This window comes from Leptodactylus fuscus, chromosome 1 (assembly GCF_031893055.1).
Source record: "Leptodactylus fuscus isolate aLepFus1 chromosome 1, aLepFus1.hap2, whole genome shotgun sequence".
NCBI classification, from domain to species: domain Eukaryota; kingdom Metazoa; phylum Chordata; class Amphibia; order Anura; family Leptodactylidae; genus Leptodactylus; species Leptodactylus fuscus.
In genome coordinates, this window is record NC_134265.1 from 13,833,520 (window position 1) to 13,853,587 (window position 20,068).

At 46.5% G+C, this 20,068-nt stretch overlaps 1 protein-coding gene across 1 annotated transcript in view; it reads right to left on the minus strand.

The window, feature by feature from the left end:
- The window catches only part of LOC142195595 (uncharacterized), a 704,678-nt gene that overhangs the window by 66,784 nt on the left and 617,826 nt on the right, over positions 1-20,068 (minus strand). The window contains 1 exon segment of the mRNA XM_075265539.1: positions 9,423-9,989. Within this exon segment, the coding sequence (XP_075121640.1) occupies positions 9,423-9,989 (567 nt within the window).

Genomic DNA, 20,068 nt, shown 5'->3' on the forward strand with positions numbered 1-20,068 from the left:
CGGGGTCAGAAAAAAAATATATATAAAAGAATAAAAAGCATTAAAATTAAAGTAACCCCCTTTCCCTAGAACACATAACCATTGGGTCTCCCTGTGTCGAGAAACGTCGGGTTTACAAACATATAAAAGTATTTTTCCTATACTGTGAATGTCATAGCGGGAAAAACATACAGTAAAAAATCCCTCTTTTTGAAACTTTGAATAAAAAGCGATCAGAGCAATAGACATTCCCCAAATAGTACATCTGACCTGTCAAAAAAAGACGCCCTACGCCTCCCCCTTATACACATATAAAAAGTTATGGGGGGAAGGGGGAATTGCAAAGGTTTTTTTTAAAGGGTTAAAACTTTAACAAACCTATTATCCCCAGAATTGTACTGACCCACAGAATACAGGCACCAGGATGTTGTGGCTGCAGAGTGAGCACCATACAAACAAAATCCTGTAAGTATGGCTCTATTCACATTTTCATTCAGGTTTCCATTCAAAGAGTCCGCTTGGGGACCCCCGAAGGGAAACCTATACACATAAAAAAGTGGTTACTTATGGAAACCCGCGGACCACATAGACTATAATAGGGTCCGTGTGGTTTCCACACGGAACATGCAAAGAGAAAAGTGCTGCTTGGAGGACGTTTCTCTCTGCATGTATCGAGCGGAAACTACACCGATCCCATTATAGTCTCTGGGGTCCACAGCAGTGGTGTAACTACCACCATAGCAGCAGAGGCAGCTGCCACAGGGCCCGGGACATTAGGGGCCCGGTGACAGTCGTTACCGCTGCTATCATTATACTCGGGGGGTCTTTTTGGACCCCCGAGTATAATGATTGGTGGACCAGGAGAGGTAAGAAACATAAAAAACACTGTTACCTCTCCACGGTCCTGCCAGGCCTCCTTCCTTGTTGTCTGACGTCTCTGACGTCATATGAACCCGGCCTGCGTCCCGGATCATGTGACGTATGACGTCATTGAAGAAGGACGGCAGCAGAGGCCGACAGTGTAGGAGCCGGGGGACAGGTAAGAAACAGTAGTTTTTTATGTTTTTATTCCCCCGGGTATCCCATTATTATACTTTGGGGTCTGAAAAGACTCCAGAGTATAATAATTGTTTATGGGTGTCCACAGTGGGGCATAATACTGTGTGCAGGGGCCCCTATTGGGTACAATACTGTGTGCAGGGGCCACTATGGGAATAATACTGTGTGGAGGGGCCACTATGGGCATAATACTGTGTGCAGGGGCCACTATGGGGTACAATACTTTGTGCAGGGGCCACTATGGGGCATAATACTGTGTGCAGGGGCCACTATGAGGTACAATACTGTGTGCAGGGGCCACTATGGGGCATAATACTGTGTGCAGGGGCCACTATGGGACATAATACTGTGTGCAGGGGCCACTATGGGGTACAATACTGTGTGCAGGGGCCACTATGGGACATAATACTGTGTGCAGGGGCCCCTATTGGGTACAATACTGTGTGCAGGGGCCACCATGGGGCATAATACTGTGTGCAGGGGCCACTATGGGACATAATACTGTGTGCAGGGGCCACTATGGGGAATAATACTGTGTGCAGGGGCCACTATGGGACATAATACTGTGTGCAGGGGCCACTATGGGGAATAATACTGTGTGCAGGGGCCACTAATGGACATAATACTGTGTGCAGGGTCCACTGTTGGGCATAATACTGTGTGCAGGGGCCACTATGGGGCATCATACTGTGTGCAGGGGCCACTATGGGGCATAATACTGTGTGCAGGGGCCACTATGGGGTATAATACTGTGTGCAGGGGCCACTATGGGGGATAATACTGTGTGCAGGGGCCACTATGGGGCATAATAGAATGCACAGGAATGTGTAGGAGGGGGTCGGTTGAGGTCTTCGGCGTCGGTTGGGGGGGCCCATGTCAAAAGTTCGCCACGGGGCCCCGCCATTCCTAGTTACGCCGCTGGTCCACAGGTTTCCTTAGGTAACCACTTTTCTTTGCCTATAGGATTCCGTTTCAGAGATCTCCATGCAGATTCCCCAAACAGAAACCCGAATGCAGATGTGAATAGGGCCGAAGTCGCACAAACACAATTCTCTCCAGGTCATTCTAGATTTTGTTCCCCAGAACATTGTACAGAGTAATAAATGGGACCGTTATAAAGAACAATTTGTCCTGCAAACACTAAGCCCTCATATGGCTCTGTGAGCGGAAAAATAACACAGTGATGGGGTTTGGAAGGCGGGGAGCCAAAACTAAAAAACAAAAATTAAAAAATGCCTGTGGTGGGAAGGGGTTAAATATAGAATAATATATAAAATACTGGCCTCTGTCTGTGACTTCGTCTGCGGGTTGTTGTTGGCGATGAGGCGCTAATAATTAGCCGAATGTGGTTGGCGGTGATCCGCCTGCATCCGCGTGTTGGCTCTGCTACATCTGTGCCGCAGCTGTATGCACAGCCGTATGGAGAGCAGAGCAAACTGTGGTATCGCACTGCCTCAGCTCGGCTCCATCCGGCAATTTCACACGGATCACAGGGATTGTCTTCTCTGAGTGTCCTAGCAGTGTCTGTGTTAGACCAGGCTGAACGGCTGCTGGTGAAATTTGAGATAGTTTACCCTTCCCTCCCCCCAGCACAGTCTGAAGACCACATGCCCCTGTGTTACACAAACAAACTGCTAGCGTGCCTCAGCTCTGCTACATCTGCGAATTTGTGTGAGCATGTCTGAGCAACTTTTGTGTAACGGAGCGTTCACACTACCGTCGGTGTCTGATGGCTAGTGTCTGCTGCTAGTGTCCGTTCAAAATCTTGTGTGGACCCTAGCTGAGTCCGTGACATTTTGTATTCATTTAATTGGAGATCGGGTGCGTTCTTTTGCACTCCGTGCCTGTCCTTAACTGTCCGTTCCCAAAGATGTCCGACTTTTCAAGCGCATAGCAAAACCCAACGTAGTTTTTTTCTGTCCGCTTAAAAAAATCGGACATCTTTAGCAACGGACACTTAAGGACAGGCACGGAGTGCAAAAGAACACACCCGATCTCCAATTAAATGAATACAAAATGTCACGGACTCAGCTAGGGTCCACACAAGATTTTGAACGGACATTAGCAGCAGACACTAACCATCGGCCACCGAAGGTAATGTGAACGCTCCCTTAGACACGGCTGAACGGATGTTGCTGAAATGTACAACAGTTCTCCCCCCTCCCCCATCTGAGGCAGAACAACAGACTCCCCTTCTACTTACTGAAACTCTACAGCCGATATTCTCCTGTTGGCCACACACAGCCTGTATGTCCTGTAGTGTCCTGATGTTGTATGAGAGTCCATTTACCTCAACTTTCAGACTGTACGACTCCCTCCTGTTTAGCTCCGCCCCCAAATTCGAGTGTAGCTCCTCCCACCACATAGCATGATCCTATGGGACGGGTGAAGGGCCTGTGATGACGTCATTCATGGTCCTCAAACATAGTGTGTGTAAATTCGTGCTTAACGATCGTGTAGTGACGTCATTTATCGGGATAAAAAGTAGCCTATGTTTTAATCGGGGTTACAATCTATCTATGGGCCAAATTTCTGAGAAATCCGTTCAGTCGTTTTTGTGTGATTGAGTAACCAACATACAAACATACAGCATACCTCCCAACTTTTGAAGAACCGAAAGAGGGACAAAATGTGCGGCAATTTAGCCCCACCCACTTTTGTGTTGACTCCGCCCACTCGTAATTTTTCATGTGCCCGCACACAGTATAATCCTCCTACAGTCACCCGTAAATTATATGTCCCCCCTCTATCTCTCCCCCAGTTTCATATACACCCTTCATCTGCCCCCCAGTTTCATGTCCCTCTTCCATCTCTGCCCCCAGATTCATGTCCCTCCATCTCTGGCCCCAGATTCATGTCCCTCCATCTCTGCCCCCAGATTCATGTCCCTCCATCTCTGCCCCCAGATTCATGTCCCTCCATCTCTGCCCCCAGATTCATGTCCCCCATCTCTTCCCCCAGTTTCATGTCCACTCCATCTCTGCCCCCAGATTCATGTCCCCTCCATCTCTGCCCCCAGATTCATGTCCCCTCCATCTCTGCCCCCAGATTCATGTCCCCACATCTCTGCCCCCAGATTCATGTCCCACATCTCTGCCCCCAGATTCCTGTCCCTCCATCTCTGCCCCCAGATTCATGTCCCCATCTCTGCCCCCAGTGTCATGCCGTCCTCTCCATCTCTGCCCCCAGTGTCATGCCGTCCTCTCCTTCATCTGCCCCCAGATTCACGTTCCACCTCCACATTAAACTTACCTTCTCCTCCGCTCCCTCGCCGCTCTCTGCCCGCCTCTCTCGCTGACACATGCGGCTGAAGGAAGGAGCTGACACAGGTCAGCTCCTCGCTTTGCCGCTGCCCGCCTCTCTCCCTGACACATGCGGCTGAAGCTGCTCGCGTGCTCGCTTCGCCGCTGCGTCTCTCTCTCGCTGACACATGCGGCTGAAGCGAGGAGCTGACCTGTGTCAGCTCCTCGCTTCGCTGCTGCCGCCGGCTCCTGGCTTGTACATCGCGTCTACAAGCCAGGAGCCGGCGGCAGCAGCGAAGCGAGGAGCTGACACAGGTCAGCTCCTCGCTTCAGCCGCATGTGTCAGCGAGAGAGAGACGCAGCGGCGAAGCGAGCACGCGAGCAGCTTCAGCCGCATGTGTCAGGGAGAGAGGCGGGCAGCGGCGAAGCGAGGAGCTGACCTGTGTCAGCTCCTTGCTTCAGCGGCATATGTGTTCAACTCAGATCTGCGTCCTCTGGACGCAGATCTGAGTTGAAATCGGGACATACCTCCCTCCAATCGGGACCGCGGGACATGTCACCCAAATCGTGACTGTCCCGCGGAAATCGGGACGGTTGGGAGGTATGCATACAGGATAGGAAGGAAGGATCTCCTGCCCTGTGCGAGTTCTTGGATGTTTAAGGGGCAGTTCACACAGAGTAACACGCCGCGCATTCAGGCACGTATACACATGTCAGAGCGAGACGCTTCAAAACGGATCCCATTCATTTTAATGTGTGCCGGCATACGCGTGATAGACATTGTAATCAATGGGACGCTTTGTACCCCATTCAATGTGTATCGCGCATATGCCGGCACACATTGAAATGAATGGGATCTGTTTTGAAGCGCCGCGCTCTGACACGTGTATACGTGCCTGAATGCGCGGCGCGTTACTCCGTGTGAACTGCTCCCAAGATGTATAATGTAGAAAAATATTTTCAGTATTTAGGACATGAAAGTATTTTGCTGAGTTATTTTCTGTAGGATTAGGGAGGATTGAGCTGAATCTGGAGGGTCAATGACAATTACATAGATATCTGTAACCCTAATCACAAGTATTGGACGACAATAAACTAGACAAATGTGAATTCACCCCAGTGATGGCCGTTCACTTTTCACGTACAGTACGCTGTGATATCTGATATTTATCAAGGTTTGAGCTCTCCCCTTCTCTTCTGTGTGGGTTCATTGTGGTTTGACAAAAGTTGGCTTCTGGGTAAAATAGGAATGGTGGGGCTCCAAGGCAAACATTTGACAGACGGCAGAGTATAATAATCAGAGACCCATGAGAGGATACAAACATATAAAAAAAAAAAAGTTACTTACTTCTCCCGGGCTCTGGAACAGTCCCCATAGATCTCCTCAGTGTTGGACCAGACATCACCTGACTCCGGATGGTGGCGTGACGCATAAAAACACCAGCCTATGTGATGTCTGTGACGTCACCACTGTTCCCTCACCTCTCCTGGCCCAAGGATTATTATACTCTGCGGCAGTGATGTAACTAGGAATGTCGGGGCGCCGTGGCGAACCTTTGACACGGGGCCCCCCCGACTGACGCCGCAGACCCCGATCAACCCCCCCCCCCTGCATTCCTGCGCGTACGATTATGCCCCATAGTTGCCCCTGCACACAGCATTATACCCCATAGTAGCCCCTTCACCCAGTTTTATGCCCCATAGTTGACCCTGTACACAGCATTATACCCCATAGTGGCCCCTTCACTCAGTATTATGCCCCATAGTGGCTCCATGACCCAGTATTATGCTCCATTGTGGACACCCATTATCAATTATTATACACCTACCTGGGGCTGAAGCTCAACCAATCAGGAAGCTTCAAAGCAGCAATAGAAACCCTGAAAGCAAAAGCCTGCAGAACCTTCTACACCATCAGAAGACAACTGTACCACCTGAGAGTCTGGCTGAATGCCCCGATCCTCCCCTATGGCAGCGAGGTTTGGGGACCAGCCAAAATGGGACTCTAGCCCAACAGAGACCTTCCACCTGGAGTTCTGCAAATACCTGCTCCATGTCCATCGCAACACCTCCAACATGGCCTGCAGGGTAGAGCTAGGCAGGCTCCCCCTTTGGCTCACCATAGAGAAGAGGGCGCTAGCTTTCCAGGCACACATCCAGGGGAGCAACCCCGACTCCAACCACCACCAAGCATGGATAAGCTACAGAGATCTGAGCAAACCCAACACCCCCCAACCAAACAACAGCCAACCACCAAACCAAAAACACCAACAGATGATGACCAAGGCCGAAATAAAGGCGACCACAGAGGCAAACAGAGAGCGGTACATTGAAGAATGGAGAAACGAAATAAATAACTCCAAGAAACTCACCGTGTACCAATCCTGCAAAGGGACTACACCATGGCCACCTACCTGGAGAGAATACGCCACCCCAAACACAGACAGACCCTGAGCCGGTACAGACTGAGCGCCCACAACCTAGAGATAGAGACGGGGAGATACAGGCAGACGTACAAGCCACGGGAGAAGAGACTGTGCCAGCACTGTGACCAGGGGGCCCTAGAAGACGAGACCCACTTCCTGCTATACTGCACCAAATACTCAGCTGTGAGGGCAGTCTACTATCAAAGTCTCTCTGCCCACATCCCAGACTTCATATCTGCAGACAAGAAGAGGAAACTCTACATCCTACTGGGAGAAGAAGAGGCCACTGTGGAGATCGCTGCCCAATACGTGTCCAGCTGTCACCAAATAAGAGGAAGATGAGAAACATAGACTATCAAACCACCTACCCCCCATGGACTATTAAACCCCCTACCCACCACCCAAAAGACCACTAAGCCCCCATCACTCGTCTACCCCATACCCACCGATACCCACACAAGAACAATGAGATCCTAAAGACACTCAAACCCCCGGCCAGGATCGGTAAGCAAATAGGGCCCATTACTGGCTGGAGTAACTCCAGCTGGTAACGGCCTATTAGAAAAAAAAAAAAATGCAGCGATAGCGGCTATTGCCAGGCCCCCTAATGTCTTGGGCCCTGTGGCAGCTGCCTCCGCTGCTTCCCCGGTAGTTACGCCACTGCTCTGGGGTCTGAAAAGTCCCCAGAGTATAATGATAGCAGTGTTTGTGGGGTTTGCAGGCCCACAGCCTCACTTACTGATCATTTTACTGTATCCTGCAGCAAGGATTCCGCTGGATGGCTCCTCACCAATTCTAACCGGGCAGGTTTATCTGCGACAATAGCACTAATATTGTTTCTGCACTGCAGTTAGGACGATTAACACATCCCTGTAAGGCGCAAGTCCTTAAAGGGATTCTACCACTAAAACACTTTTTTTTCTAGTTACCACGTCGGAATAGCTTTTAGAAAGGCTATTCGTCTCTTACCTGTGGAAGTGCTCTCCGCCGCGCCGTTCGTTCAAAATACCGGTTTGTACCGGTATGCTAATTAGTTCTCTCGCAGCGATGGGGGCGTCCCCATTGCAGCTCGAAAACCGACCGCAGCACCGCCTCTCTGGTCTTCGGTGTCCTCCCCTTGCTTCTTCAGCGTACTGTCGGACGCCTGCGCAGTACGCTCTGTTCGGCGAAGATTGCCGAACGTACTGCGCATGCGCGAAATTGCGGTCCCAGCCATAGTGCGGGCACCGCACTTTCGCGCATGCACAGTACGTTCGGCAATCTTCGCCGAACAGAGAGCATACTGCGCAGGCGTCCGACAGACGCTGAAGAGGCAAGGGGAGGACACCGAAGACCAGAGAGGCGGCGCTGCGGTCGGTTTTCGAGCTGCAATGGGGACGCCCCCATCGCTGCGAGAGAACTAATTAGCATACCGGTACAAACCGGTATTTTGAACGAACGGCGCGGCGGAGAGGTAAGAGACGAATAGCCTTTCTAAAGGCTATTCCGACGTGGTAACAAAAAAAAAAATGTGTTTTAGTGGTAGAATCCCTTTAATAAGGTGACTCGCTATTTTATTAGCTTAAAAGAGGTGCTCCTCATGGAAGAAAAATCTCATTTCAGCCATTCATACTTTGCAAAAAACACCCTGGTGAGAAAGATGACCCTAAGAGGATTCTACACTATGTTTTATACATAGGTTTCTGCACTGCAGTTAGGACAATTAACACATCCCTGTAAGGCGTATGTCCGTAATCCGGGGGTTCGCCATTTTATTAACCTGTTTAGTAGCTTAAAAGAGGTGCTCCTGAAGGCCAGAAAAATCTCTGCACATTTCATACATTCTAAGGGAGCCTTCACACAGAGTTTACGCTCCGCTCATTCTGAACGTAAAGTCGTTCTGAGCGAGCGGCGTTAAACAGATCCCATTGACTTCTATGGGTGCCGGCATACGCGTGCTACCCATCAAAATCAATGGGAGGCTTTTTTACCTATTGTAGAAACTGTTGTGAGGATATCACAAAAAAGTGGGATAATATAAAAACACTAAAGCTTTATTGGTATGCGCTAAAAACATTGATTCCAATTGGACCCCAATAAAATATAACCAAATAGTGAAAAAGTCTAAAGTGAAACAAGATTTTATACTAAAAAAGCAGAACAAATCCCTAATTTGCAGCTACTGCCTAGGGGGTAACAGGTTTGTTAGACTTCTTTCCTGCTTTCAAAACCCGCATCAATCCAAAGTGCTAGCTAGGTTTCTCTATTTCAAACACTACTATTGTTTGTAATCTCCTTGTAAACAATCTCAAGATAACAATCTTCCCTTGTAATGAGTTTGAGTCCTCAGCATTACAAAACCCCTATTATTCTTGGCAGGGATTGTAAACACTAACTAGCTGTTTAATTACATAGAATGTTGAAGTGCCTGCAGTGCATCATTTACATCTCATTTGATACAACTCTCCGCCAGCACCTAGTAGTAATTAACCTATGAAGAGCCACCTGACGCATTTCCTCGTCACAGACTACTGTAAGAAGTTTGTGGACATTCTATATCCTATTGTTGTTCCAACTTCCTCATTTTAGGTTTCCTATGTCGTTGAGGACATATTCCATCCCTATACCATACTATTACGAACACAGCAAATATGCTGTAAAACTGCTCATATAAAAACATTCTCAACATGAAGAGGACTTCTATCCCGTGTGAGCTTTTTGATGTTTAACAAGGCACCTTTTGGCAGTAAAACATTTCCCGCATAGAGGACATGAATATGGCTTCTCTCCTGTGTGAGTTCTCCGATGCATAACAAGATGGGATTTCTGGGAAAAACATTTCCCACATTCTGAGCACAAATATGGCTTCTCTTTTGTGTGAGTTCTCCGATGTATAACAAGACCTGATTTCCGGCTAAAACGTTTCCCGCATTCTGAACATAGAAATGGCTTTACCCCTGTGTGAATTCTCTGATGATAAATAAGATTTTGTTTCTGTGTAAAACATTGTCCACATACAGAACATGCATATGGCTTCTTCCCTGTGTGAATTCTCTGATGTTTAACAAGATCGGATTTACTGGTAAAACATTTCTTACATAGAGAACATGAATATGGTTTCTCTCCTGTGTGAGTTCTCTGATGTATAACAAGATCGGATTTCTGGTTAAAACATTTCCCACATTCTGAACATGAATATGGCTTCTCCCCTCTGTGAATTCTCTCATGTGTAACAAGACTGGATTTTTTAATAAAATATTTTCCACATTCTAAACATGAATGTGGCTTCTCTCCTGTGTGAGTTCTTTGTTGTTCATCTGTTCTGTGACTTTTATTTTGCGTCACAGACTGTGATGAATCAGAAGATTGGACGTTTATAATAGGATCAGATGATAGATCTTTGCTGTGAGGGGCTGAGGGTATATCTGGGGTAATGACATGTTCTTCATCTTGTGTGATACCATGATCCTCTGCTTTATAATCTGTAGCTATCAGATGTCCCTCTGAGCTCCTGGCACAGTCATCTGACAAGAAGAAAACTGATTTTAATATTTTTAAATAATATAACCATAGAAATTATACAGATTTTTTAATAACTTTTCCATATAGAAATTCACATACAAATTACAATGAACATCCCAAAATATAAATTAGTAACTAAAACAGAGGTGGGAAAACAATAGACCTTTGAGCACGGACCAGAAGATCATAATGTTCGGCCACCAGGTTGTTCTCTTGCAGTTTTCCACTTGTGCGGTTATACCACCATCTTCATTGGTTCATCAGTGTGCCGGTCACTACTTTTTCTACCAACAGTTTGTAAGGCTGGAAAACTAAACCATCCTTCCATCGAGTCCAATTTTACAAAAACATAAACAAGGACAAGACAACGAGCAATATCATACCATGTTTCCCCGAAAATAGGTCACCCCCTGAAAGTAAGGCATGGGGGAGCTTTTTGTTGAATTGCCTAATATAAGGCACCCTCCGGCTGAACACTATGCGCGATGTTCCATGTGCACAGGAGTGCCGGTTGCTGCCTCTGCTGTCATACTGTACGTTGTATCCACTGTTCCTGCTGCTGAAGGATGAGCTGAGAGATGCCCTCTGTGCATATACTGCGGGGAGTCCACTCTCCCAGCTCATCCCACAGCAGCCACAACAGTGGATACCACAGAAGAGGCAGTAGCCAGCTTTACTGTGTACACAGAGCACAGCATTCAGCCGAGCTGTAAAGCCCGTGAAGTGAGGCTCTCCAGCGCGACCACCGGAAGCCTAGCTAAGCCCAATACTTCCACCACCGCGATGAACAGCAGCACCAGCACTGCTACAAAGATGGGGAAGGTAAGTAGCATACCTTCCCCCCTTCCCTACACTACCTACAACCAGCAATTATGCCGGCGCTCCACTAAGGAAGTGCCGACATGACAGCCGTTTTGTCAGCCGCTCAATAAGACAGGTCATATATTTAGGACGAGACACTCTTATTTTCGGGGAAACACGGTAGTATAAGATCCGTTAAGAGGTAAAAATAGGGAATCACAAATAAAAAAATTTCTTTCCGTAAGTATGACCAGTGAATGAGTCACAACAAAATCACTTGTAGATTAACCCAAGGCGAGAGTGGCAGCGGCTATCACTAACATCACCATAGAATCGGGCAATTGCAGACCAATGGAGAGCGAAAGAGGCTTAAATAGTGAAGAGCGCTCACTGGTCTAAGACCAAAGAGATTTGCTTGGCGCATCTGGCCTGACTGGAAAAGTTTTGCACTTGAAAAAACAGCATTGTGTCTCCATTTTGACCTTCCAAAATTCATAACCTCCTTCATGACTTAGCTATATGAGGATTATTCTCGATATCTAGAATTATATTTCCGCACACAGAGAAAGGCTTGAAATATTTTGTTCAGATTAACAGAAATGCTTCTTCAAACTGTGTATGGGTCAGAAAACAGACCAGAGCAGAACAAAAACATGAAATTCCTAAAGATTTATTTAAAGATTTTTTTTTTAATTTACACAAGCTAGAATTTATATTGAGTGATGACTTTTGAAAAGAACAAAGTTATCTTTTTAAGGAATATTGGAAAAATAACAAAAAACAGCTTGAATATAAATAAATGGAGTTTTTTAAAGATTTGTGCAGGTAAAATCAGCAGGACTTTGATGTTAAAACAGCAGTATGGATTTAATAAAACAAATGTAAATCCGGTCACCAAAAAGTCCCAGAAAAAACACATTTTTCACTAGTGGGAATGTTCTCAGCATAAAAAGCCAAAAAAAGTATATTTATAAAATGTGTATAGAGATGAAATTTCTCTATTGCAATTACTGTCTGACAATATATTATGGGCAATGAGAGGGGTAACAGTGTGTAAGCAGCAGCTCAGATTCCAGTCACTGTCTATGAACCTGTCCTATCTATGTCTATTCTATTCTAGCACTAACCTGCCTGTGTGGAATTGCTTGATTCTCTAAGTCCTCCTGTAACTATTGCTGGAATGTTGCAGCTGGGCTTATAGGTCCTTCACACTCATAGGTTGCTGAGACTCAAGTCCAAGCTGGTCCCATAAATATCTGATTAGCGATAAATCTTGCGACTGGGTCGGCGGAAAAAGTGTTGTAATCTGGTGGTGACGTTCCTTGGAAACCCACACTGAAGGAAATCTCTCCACACTCAGAAGACCCCTGGACAAGAGCCTCAACAGCCAGACAGAGGTGCAGCCAGATCCTGTCCAATCCACCATGAGATACCTCATGCAAATCACCACCACCACCAGAACATCAAGGCAACAGTACTCCACCCAAGTTCCGCAGTGTAAAGCACCATGGAATTAATGGTGCTATATAAATAAATAATAATAATAATAATAATAATAATAGTGTGTAACCCAGAAAGGTACAGGGGAAAGGAGGAGGTGACCAGACTTCTGCATTGGCTCCTCTATGGAGTCTTGCACCACTTCTAGGCACTTCATACCCTCAGATGAGGTTCTAAAGTTGCCAGGAATAAAAAAAAAACCCTCCCAATATCCTCCTTCAGAAGGACAAGAAATAAACTAGAGAAAAGGGGTGTCCACCGTATAGTCACAGAACACCTCACACACATGTGGTCACAGGATGTCCTGCACATATCACTGAGCTGGGCAATGAATTGAATTGAATTGAAAATAACCAAAATTCAGCTCAATCATCAGGACCGAAGCGCTCACCACGAGGCCTCCATACTCCAACTCAACTGTTGTCAGATCCCAAAGAATGAGAGTATTATTTATTAGCAGAGCACATTAATTCCATGGTTGGTACATATGGAAAGGGTTTACGTACAAAGACAACTACAATGTACTAACTTAGTGACCATCTGATATAATGGGAGAGAAAACCCTTCAATCTACAAAGGAAGATCGGAGGGGAAGGAGACAGTGATGGTCCAAGCTGGATGGTGGTGTAGTGGTAGGAGGTTGTAGGCTTTCCTGAAGAGCTCAGATTTCAGATTACTCTTGAAGATTCAAAGCCAATGAGAAGTTTAATAAGAGCTTACACTCACGGCTACAGTTTGTATGGCAAGTGAGCAGCGCAGATCGCGATATTTAACATAACCTGTACCGAGACAGTGTGGCCCACAGTTATCCGAGAGGGTCATTGGTATCGGACCCTACAAAGCTAATAATGATGGCAGATCTTAGGGATAGGCTGTTAATATGAGAAACCAAATAACTCCTTTAATTTGCATTTTCGTAAAAAATTTTGAAATTTACCATGGAAAAATCTGACAGAACTTCATAAAATTCAACACAAGATACAGATTGTACAGTGACACTGGGGTAACTCCTCACCTGGGCGGTTCCCTGTAGGAATGTCCTCCTCACCCTCCTCATCACCTCTCACATAGGGATCTTCTTCTATCATTATGGCTGTAGAATCTATATTATTATTATCATTACTCTTATGCGAAGACTGCAAAATAAATATTGGACAGATATTAGGTGATGGCTCAATGACAACCATGAGAACCTCATACACATGTATACTCGGCATGGCTAGACCTGCTTCAGGTTGTGTCAGTGGAGATCAGATTCTACCAGATACATCCGGGGTTGTTTGTCTCAGGGGAAATAAAGGATCAGATCTGTAGAAATCCATCCTGACGGTTCCTTATTCCAACCAGCAGTCTCCATAGCCAGAAGATTGTGAGAAGATCCAGACAACATGTAATGTCTATGGTCAGCTTTATCCTCCATCTCCACCTCTCATTACACAAGTATAAACATCTAATACCGCTGGATAACCCAAGACTGACCACAGGACTTCACAGCCCGTCTACACATCATAGGGAATATCTCCATCTACCTGATCATCCTGTGGAAGAAGAGGACTGGGACATCTCTCCGGTGTTGTCCTCTTACTGGATCTACCTGTAGGAAACACAGACAAGGACTGAATTCATTCTGTACATACAAATAATGGAAGTCCATGTGTATATACCGTATTTTTCGGACTATAAGACGCACTTTTTTCCCCAAAAATTTCGGAGGAAAATGAGAGTGCGTCTTATAGTCCGAATGTGGGGGGAGGAGTGGATTTGCAGCATGGCCGCGCTACTACCACCACTGGTTTTCTGCAGCGGCAGGAGCGTGACAATCTGCAGGCCCCGGCAGCTAAGACACTCCCCGGCATCCGCCAGTCTATTACAGCAGATGCCGGAGACTGTCTTAGCTGCCGGGGCCTGCAGATTGTCACGCTCCTGCCGCTGAAGAAAACCAGCGGTGGCAGTAGCGCGGCCATGCTGTAAATCCGCTCCTCCTCCGCAGGTCCCCACCGGCCCCATACCTTTAGTGATGCAGGCCGGCTCCTGCACGGCGAGGCCGCAGGAGCCGACCTGTTCCGATGACAGCCGGGAGCCTAATGAAGGCTCCGAGGCCTGTCATAGATATATATTACTATCGCGGCTGGTCTATGACACTCCGCGATAGTAATGTATAGAATCTCCCATAGATGGCAATACACTTGTATTGCCGTCTATGGGACTTGCAATCAAATGATTGCAGGTTCAAGCCCCCTAGGCGGGGGATAATAAAATAGTAAAAAAAAAAAAAACACTTAAAAAAAATACATATAAAGAATACATATAAAAGTATAACATTACTGTGAAACATACACATTAGGAATCCCTGTGTCTGAAAATGCCCGGTCTACTAATAGTTTTATGTACAGTGAACGTCAAAATCAAAAGTGCTAAACCGCCAGGATTTTCTCTCTGTTTTGCCTCTGAATTAAATAAAAGGTGATCTAAGCAATAAACATTTCCCAAAATGGTATATCTAAAAAGTACACTTGGCCCCACAAAAAAAACACCCTATACAATCCCGTACAGCTGCAGGGTCACCTGTCAATGTGGCCTTGCAGCTGTTCCAAAACTACAACTCCCATACATTAAATATTTTACCATTTTTTGCCTGAAAACTTTTTTCCCCTATTTTTCTCCTCTAAAACCTGGGTGCGTCTTATAGTCCGAAAAATACGGTAGTCATGTCTATTACCTGCTGATGTGAGGGGCTGGTGGTCCTCCATCATCACCTCCTTGTACAGATCCTTGTGTCCTTCTAAATACTCCCACTCCTCCATGGAGAAATAGACAGCGACATCCTGACACCTAATAGGAACCTGACAACACAATGATACAGTCATCACCCAGTAAACTGGTAGATGATTTCTAGGGTGAGATGTAATATTCTCTCCGCCATCTTGTTCCTTTCCGATTCCATCCTTGATATTATATGGTCTGGAGCTGAATTTAGAGATAATAAACCATTGTTTATACTGCACATAATCCCATATAATATGTACATGACTTCTGTATTGCAGGATATTGTACATGGCAGGGCCTAATAGGTATCAGTACATAACAGTCTGAAGGTTGTTGTTAGGCTTCCTGGCTGCCATGACTACCCTGAGGAGGTGACAGAAGGGTCTTGTTTAACCCTTCAGATGTTGGGATCAGTCTTGATAAACGAGAGGCAGATTTAGTAATACTGTGTACTATTCAGAGAGTGTAAAGGTAGATTGGACAATTTTATACTACACCAGATTTATCACAGTGTCTAATACGGTTTGATATTGCTTTCATAATATTAGATTGTCTGGTATAAGTTTATGCAGCAAAAATGAAGAACAATTCAAGACAGACATCCGCCTCAGATTCCTCTTCGGTTTCTGCCCCCAGCTTCCTGTGACAGAATGGCGATGCAGCTTTCCACTACTGATTTGGCTCATTTTTGTACAAGCTCTAAAATTATTTAACCTCTTCAAGTCCAAGCCTAAAAGTACCTTCATGACCAGGCCTCATTTTTCGAATCTGATATGTGTCACTTTATGCAGTAATAACTTTGAGATGCTCAAACTTATACAAGTGATTTTGAGACTGTTTTCTCGTGACACATTGTTCTTCATGTTAGTGGTAAATATTGATCAATATTGTTATATTTATTTATTTAAAAAAAGGAAATTTGGGCTGCCGAGGACAATAGAGTAGGAGAACTCAACTAGTTTTCATAAAGGTCTGTTGACAGGGATCAGCCATCAGGTTTCCGTCTGAGCTAAACTCGTCCATTTATGGTATTTTTCAGGCAAAAAGACACGTCTATCGTTGGGTTCACACTAGCATTCGGCAGTCCGTTCTCAGGTTTCCGTCTTCTGCATGCAAAAGACGGAAACCTGTCATGCCGAGTCCGGCTGTGAGCGCCGGTGAGCTTTTTTTGCTCTCCGCGGCGAAACTGTTTTTTTTTAAAACCGGACACAGAGTACTGCATGTCCGACTCTGTGCCCATTTAAAATAAAACGGTTTCGCCGCGGAGAGCATAAAACGCTCACCAGTGCTCACGGCCGGACACCTTTCAAACCCATGCAAATGAATGGGTTTAAAAGAGCCTACAGCTTTCCATCTCCTGCTCTATTTTGTACAGGAAACGGAAACCTGCAAAACGGACTCCCGGGCGCAGATGTGAACGAGCCCTGACTATAAGATGTATCCCAGGATTAGACAAGAAAAATTAGTATTAGGACTGTGCTGACTAACTTGACACTATACGGTGTGTGAAGGCGACTAACGTGCCATTACACTGTGCAGATGGTAACTAACGTGGCATAGTGCATACCTCCCAACTATGAAGAACCGAAAGAGGGATAAAATGTGCGGCGCACGTAGCGCGCTGTGGCAAATTTAGCCCCACCCACTTTTATGTGACTCCGCCCATTCTCATTAACTTTTCATGTGCCCGAACACAGTATAATCCTCCTACAGTCACCCGTAAATTATATGTCCTCCCTTTCATCTGCCCCCAGTTTCAAGACCCCCTCCATCTCTGCCCCCAGTTTCATGTCCCCCATTTCTGCCCACAGTTTCATGTCCCCAATCTCTACCCCCAGATTCATGCCCCCATCTCTGCCCTCAGATTCATGTCCCCTCCATCTCTGCCCCCAAATTCATGTCCCCTCCATCTCTGCCCCCAGATTCATGTCCCCCATCTCTGCCCCCAGATTCATTTCCCCTCCATCTCTGCCCCCAGATTCATTTCCCCTCCATCTCTGCCCTCAGATTCATGTCCCCCCATCTCTGCCCCCAGATTCATTTCCCCTCCATCTCTGCCCCCAGATTCATGTCCCCCTTCTTTGCCTCCAGATTCATGTCCCCTCCATCTCTGCCACCAGATTCATGTCCTCTCCATCTCTTCCCCCAGATTCATGCCCCCCCATCTCTGCCCCAGATTCATGTCCCCTCCATCTCTGCCCCCAGATTCATGTCTCCACATCTCTGCCCCCAGATTCATGTCCCTCCATCTCTGCCCCCAGTGTCATGCCGTCCTCTCCTTATCTGCCCCCAGTTCCACCTCAGTGTACACATTAAACTTACCTTCTCCTCGCTCCCCCGCCGCTCTCTCCGCGCCTCTCTCTCGCACACAGTTGTAGGCGCGATGTGACGTCATCACATCACGTCTACACAGCCACTAGCCGGAGTGCAGCGGCGAAGCAAGGAGCTGATCTGTGACAGCTCCTTGCTTTAGCCGTGTATGTGTTCAACTCAGATCTGTGTCCTCTGGACGCAGATCTGAGTTGAGATTGGGACATACTTCCCTCCAACCGGGACCGCGGGACACGTCACCGAAATCGTGAATGTCCCGCGGAAATCGGGACAGATGGGAGGTATGCATAGTGTGCTTGGGGCAACTAATGTGTCATTATACTGTATGGAGGGCAAGTAATGTAGAATTATACTGCACTGGCAATAACATGGCATTACCCTGTGTGGAGGGGGCAAAAAATGTGGCACTGTACTGTGTGGGGAACTAACGTGACATTATACTGTGAGGGGGCACTAAGGAAAATTATGCTGTGGGGTCATTTATGAGCATTGTACTGTTGGGGCATTAGTGACCCCACATAATATAAGGCCCCATTATTGTGCCTCCTTAATATAAAGCCACCCATAGTATAATTCTCCATTAGTGCCCCCATACATAATTTACATTATGGCCCCAAGTCCTCATCCTTTACACTAAGCGGCAGGACGGATCAGCAATCATCCCTGCTGCCTGCACAAGAGCTCACATGTATGAAGGCATGATTACCGATCCGTTGCTATGAAGGGGATCGGGGCTATGATAGAGGGACAGCTGGCTGGAGGTTTATCCTACCTGCTGCCAAATGCAAGTGCCAGAGGCAGGGGCCCGGACCCTAGACAGCCCCCTGCTCCAGTGTAGTAATTGGTGGCTTCACTACTAGGCCTTCGGTTCGGGCCGCAGCACTTACAGGAGGAGCTGCCGGGCCCAGGAGAGCAACCTCTGCTCGGATACAGTGATGAAGCCGGCCATTACCAGTGTCACTACCGTACATAGACTGTGCAGTACAAGAATCCGACGCTGGAGAAATATTAAAGGAGACGGATGGGAAAATGTTTAAGAATGAGGCCCAAATTGTCGCCAGAACTGAGGACTCTTGTGTCAGAAACAATCCCACAGAAAACTATAAGATCCGTTCTAGCATCAGTTTCCTTCCCACTCATGCGCGCCACACCGGAGAGGAACTGATAGGCATGCCGGATACCCTTAGAGGTTATATGGGGGAAATGAGGGCAGAATTGTGGAGTATTTTGCTTAGTAAATCTCCCCGTGGTACAGGCAGTGATACATCCTTCTTGGCTCCGATCACACAGGACATACACGCAGCAGGTTAGTCTCTGGGGCACTTGCTGGTGACTGACCCGCTGTGATATACAGTAATAGTATAATGGAGGAGATGTCACCAAATACTAAAACCCACGGGGCCGCAGACTTATGGAGAGATCCAAATGTAATACGGGGGTCTCTGTTACCCACAGCAACCAATCACAGCACAGCTTTCACTTCTCATAGGCAACACACAAAATGAAAGCTGTGCTGTGATTGGTTGCTATGGGCAACAGAGACCATTTGATAAAACTGCCCCATAACGTGACCCATCAGAGAATCCGCAGAAGATCCCAGAGCAGGTGTCAGATAGTAGTGAAGAGCCCCATAATAATCCTGCCAGGCCTGAGAGCGACCACCTACCTCCTCCTGTACAGCAGCCGGGGGTTACAGGACCTCTGATGATGTCACATGTCTGGCCTCAGTTAACTTTAAAAACCTCTGATGATGATGATGTCACAGTCATGTGATCAATCAAGTCACATGATCAGGTGCTAAAGGTGAAGATATAGTGGATGCTGGAATGGAGCGGGTAATATAAAGATCTGCCTGGTCTGCCGTGGATCCAGTAGGTGGCACTGCCTCCTATGACTGTTCGGCAAAGTTCACTTTGCCGGTATTTACTGTCCATTGTTCTTATCCATCACAAAACTTATAGACTTATCTCTGAAGTTATTTGTATGTAGTAGAGCTGTCTGTGTGTGACGTGTATGTAGTAGAGCTGTCTGTGTGTGACGTGTATGTAGTAGAGCTGTCTGTGTGTGACGTGTATGTTGTAGAGCTGTCTGTATGTGACGTGTATGTTGTAGAGCTGTCTGTATGTAACATGTATGTAGTAGAGCTGTCTGTGTGTAACATGTATGTAGTAGAGCTATAGTAGAGCACCACTTTACTGGCATTGGGGCTAGTGATCCATTACCATTACAGGCTTGTCTGGCATTTTCTTCTATTACACGTTGCTTTATGCAGTATTTGGTTCATCAGATTGCATTAGTGATCAGACGCTACGGGGTCAAAAAATAAATAAAAAAGCATTAAAATTAAAATCACCCCCTTTCCCTAGAACATATATATGTCGGGAAATGTGTTTACAAACATATAAAAGTATTTTTCCTATGCTGTGAATTTTATAATGGGGAAAAAAAAAAGACGAACTGTCA